The following is a 1869-nucleotide window of genomic DNA, read 5'->3' as shown; positions in this document are numbered from 1 at the left end:
AATTCTACGTATCAAGAGATTTCTAAAGCATCACAAAATTGAAATAATATTACAAAAGTCATTGTATTCTATTTTATATAAAAGATAAAACTTGAAAACAAACAAAGATTTAGTGTGATTTATTTTTATATCAACTTCAATATAAGAGTTATTATGCAAATAGAAAAAAGAGTAAACCACTAAAATAAATATGTAGAAAAAATATTCATAAGATCAAAGGGTTTCTTGAATTCTCTTATTGATGATAATAATAATAATAATAATAATAATAATAATAATAATAATAATAATAATAATAATAATAATAATAATAATAATAATAATAATAATAAAGTGTTACAAGACTACATTATGTATGATATAAAATTCTTACAAATTACAAACATAAAACACGGGTTTATACACGGGTTTTTATATATTCATACCTCCAATTGGAATAATACTTCTTTCATAAATTATTGTCCTACCTTGAAATCCATGTCCAACAAAACCGAGTTCCTCAACCCTCTGAGTATTTATATTAAAACAAACTAATTTTCCATTATGCTCTCTCAAGAATATATACCCATTCTTTCCAACTCCAATAGGATGCTCAATGAAAGGAAAAGGCCAAACAGTACAGAATTTAATCCATGATTCTTTCACACCAACTTCACCCAAAATTGATATGCGAAAAATATCATCATTTGGGTAGTTTTTATTGTGATTCGAGATTAAAGCAATGCGACCATTTAATACTATTAAGTCTTCCCAATAATGTCTAGATCTAAAAAAATTATCCTCTGGTATGGGTGTTATGAGGAATACCTCCTTACTCAGGTCAAATGATAGTAGGTATGCTTCATCATAATTTTCATTATTATAGCCTTCTTCGCCCCACCAGTGACACATTCCATTATGACACAGTACTTGATCTATATAATTATGAGGGACATCAGAGTCAAGTTTCTTCCAAGAGTTACTTTGTAGACTATATATCTCCCAAAAGAGTTGGTAATATATATCTTCAAGTGACAAATCATCAATGTCACTTTCACTATCGCTATTTGGATTATACATTATTTGTCGAATCACCTTGTAGTCATGTCTATCAGAATCATAACCAAAACCATATCGAGTAATTTCAATATCCATATACGGCACAGACTCACGAAAGCTAGTAGGAACAACCTTGAATTCCTCGGTAGTTGGGTTCCACAATACAAGTCTTGTATTTGTCTGGGAGTAACTGATTAGACAAAGAATCCCATTAATGCTATGAGATCCCAAAATATCAAATTCAAGGTCATCCCTTTGAAATGGATTTGGCCAATCTAATTTGATCTTATTCTCAAATCGCTCATCAGATAGAGAATACAACACATCACTCGAAGTCGTTTTGTTATATAGGTGTAGTAGAAGAGATGTATAATCATAATAAGAATGATTATAGAGATTTTTGCAGAACAAGCTCATGAAATAAGAGATTTGGAATAAGAGGGTCCATGATTTACATACACATTCAAAACGCTTCAAAGTTTTTACAGATAATTTTGAAAGTATGGAGAAAGAAAGATCATTAGGTATGCCAATACTAACCTTCTTAACTCCCACAGCTAAATTATCTTCCATCTCTAAATGCTTCAGAGTTTTGTCTTCCATTGTAATAGTCTTCGTTTTTCAGATCTAAGAAAACTCAGTGAACTTTATTTACACTTTTTGTAGAGAGAAAAGGACTATATTCGTTGAACTTATAAGATAATTTTATTATTAATTAATTTAATTCTTAAAAATACAAATGCTAGCGTAATTGTTAAGCAACTCAAAATATACTTTTTTATGGGATATGTTTGCGTAATTTAGAAGCAACTCAAAAGATTTTTCATTTAA

At 29.2% G+C, this 1869-nt stretch overlaps 1 protein-coding gene across 1 annotated transcript; it reads right to left on the bottom strand.

Moving 5' to 3' along the window:
• Positions 1–398: 398 nt before the first annotated feature.
• On the bottom strand, positions 399–1664 carry LOC131634429 (F-box/kelch-repeat protein At3g06240-like). The gene has a single exon (XM_058905097.1). The coding sequence runs from the start codon at positions 1639–1641 to the stop codon at positions 412–414; it is 1230 nt and encodes a 409-aa protein (XP_058761080.1). The 5' UTR covers positions 1642–1664; the 3' UTR covers positions 399–411.
• Between the last annotated feature and the right edge of the window lie 205 nt (positions 1665–1869).

Source organism: Vicia villosa, unplaced genomic scaffold, assembly GCF_029867415.1.
Source record: "Vicia villosa cultivar HV-30 ecotype Madison, WI unplaced genomic scaffold, Vvil1.0 ctg.001291F_1_1, whole genome shotgun sequence".
NCBI classification, from domain to species: domain Eukaryota; kingdom Viridiplantae; phylum Streptophyta; class Magnoliopsida; order Fabales; family Fabaceae; genus Vicia; species Vicia villosa.
The sequence above is the reverse complement of the archived record's forward strand: the minus strand, read 5'-3'. Positions and strand labels throughout refer to the sequence as shown.

Excerpts from the sequence above, each read along its gene's own strand:
- LOC131634429 (XM_058905097.1), bottom strand. The coding sequence starts at position 1,641 with ATGGAAGACAAAACTCTGAAGCATTTAGAGATGGAAGATAATTTAGCT.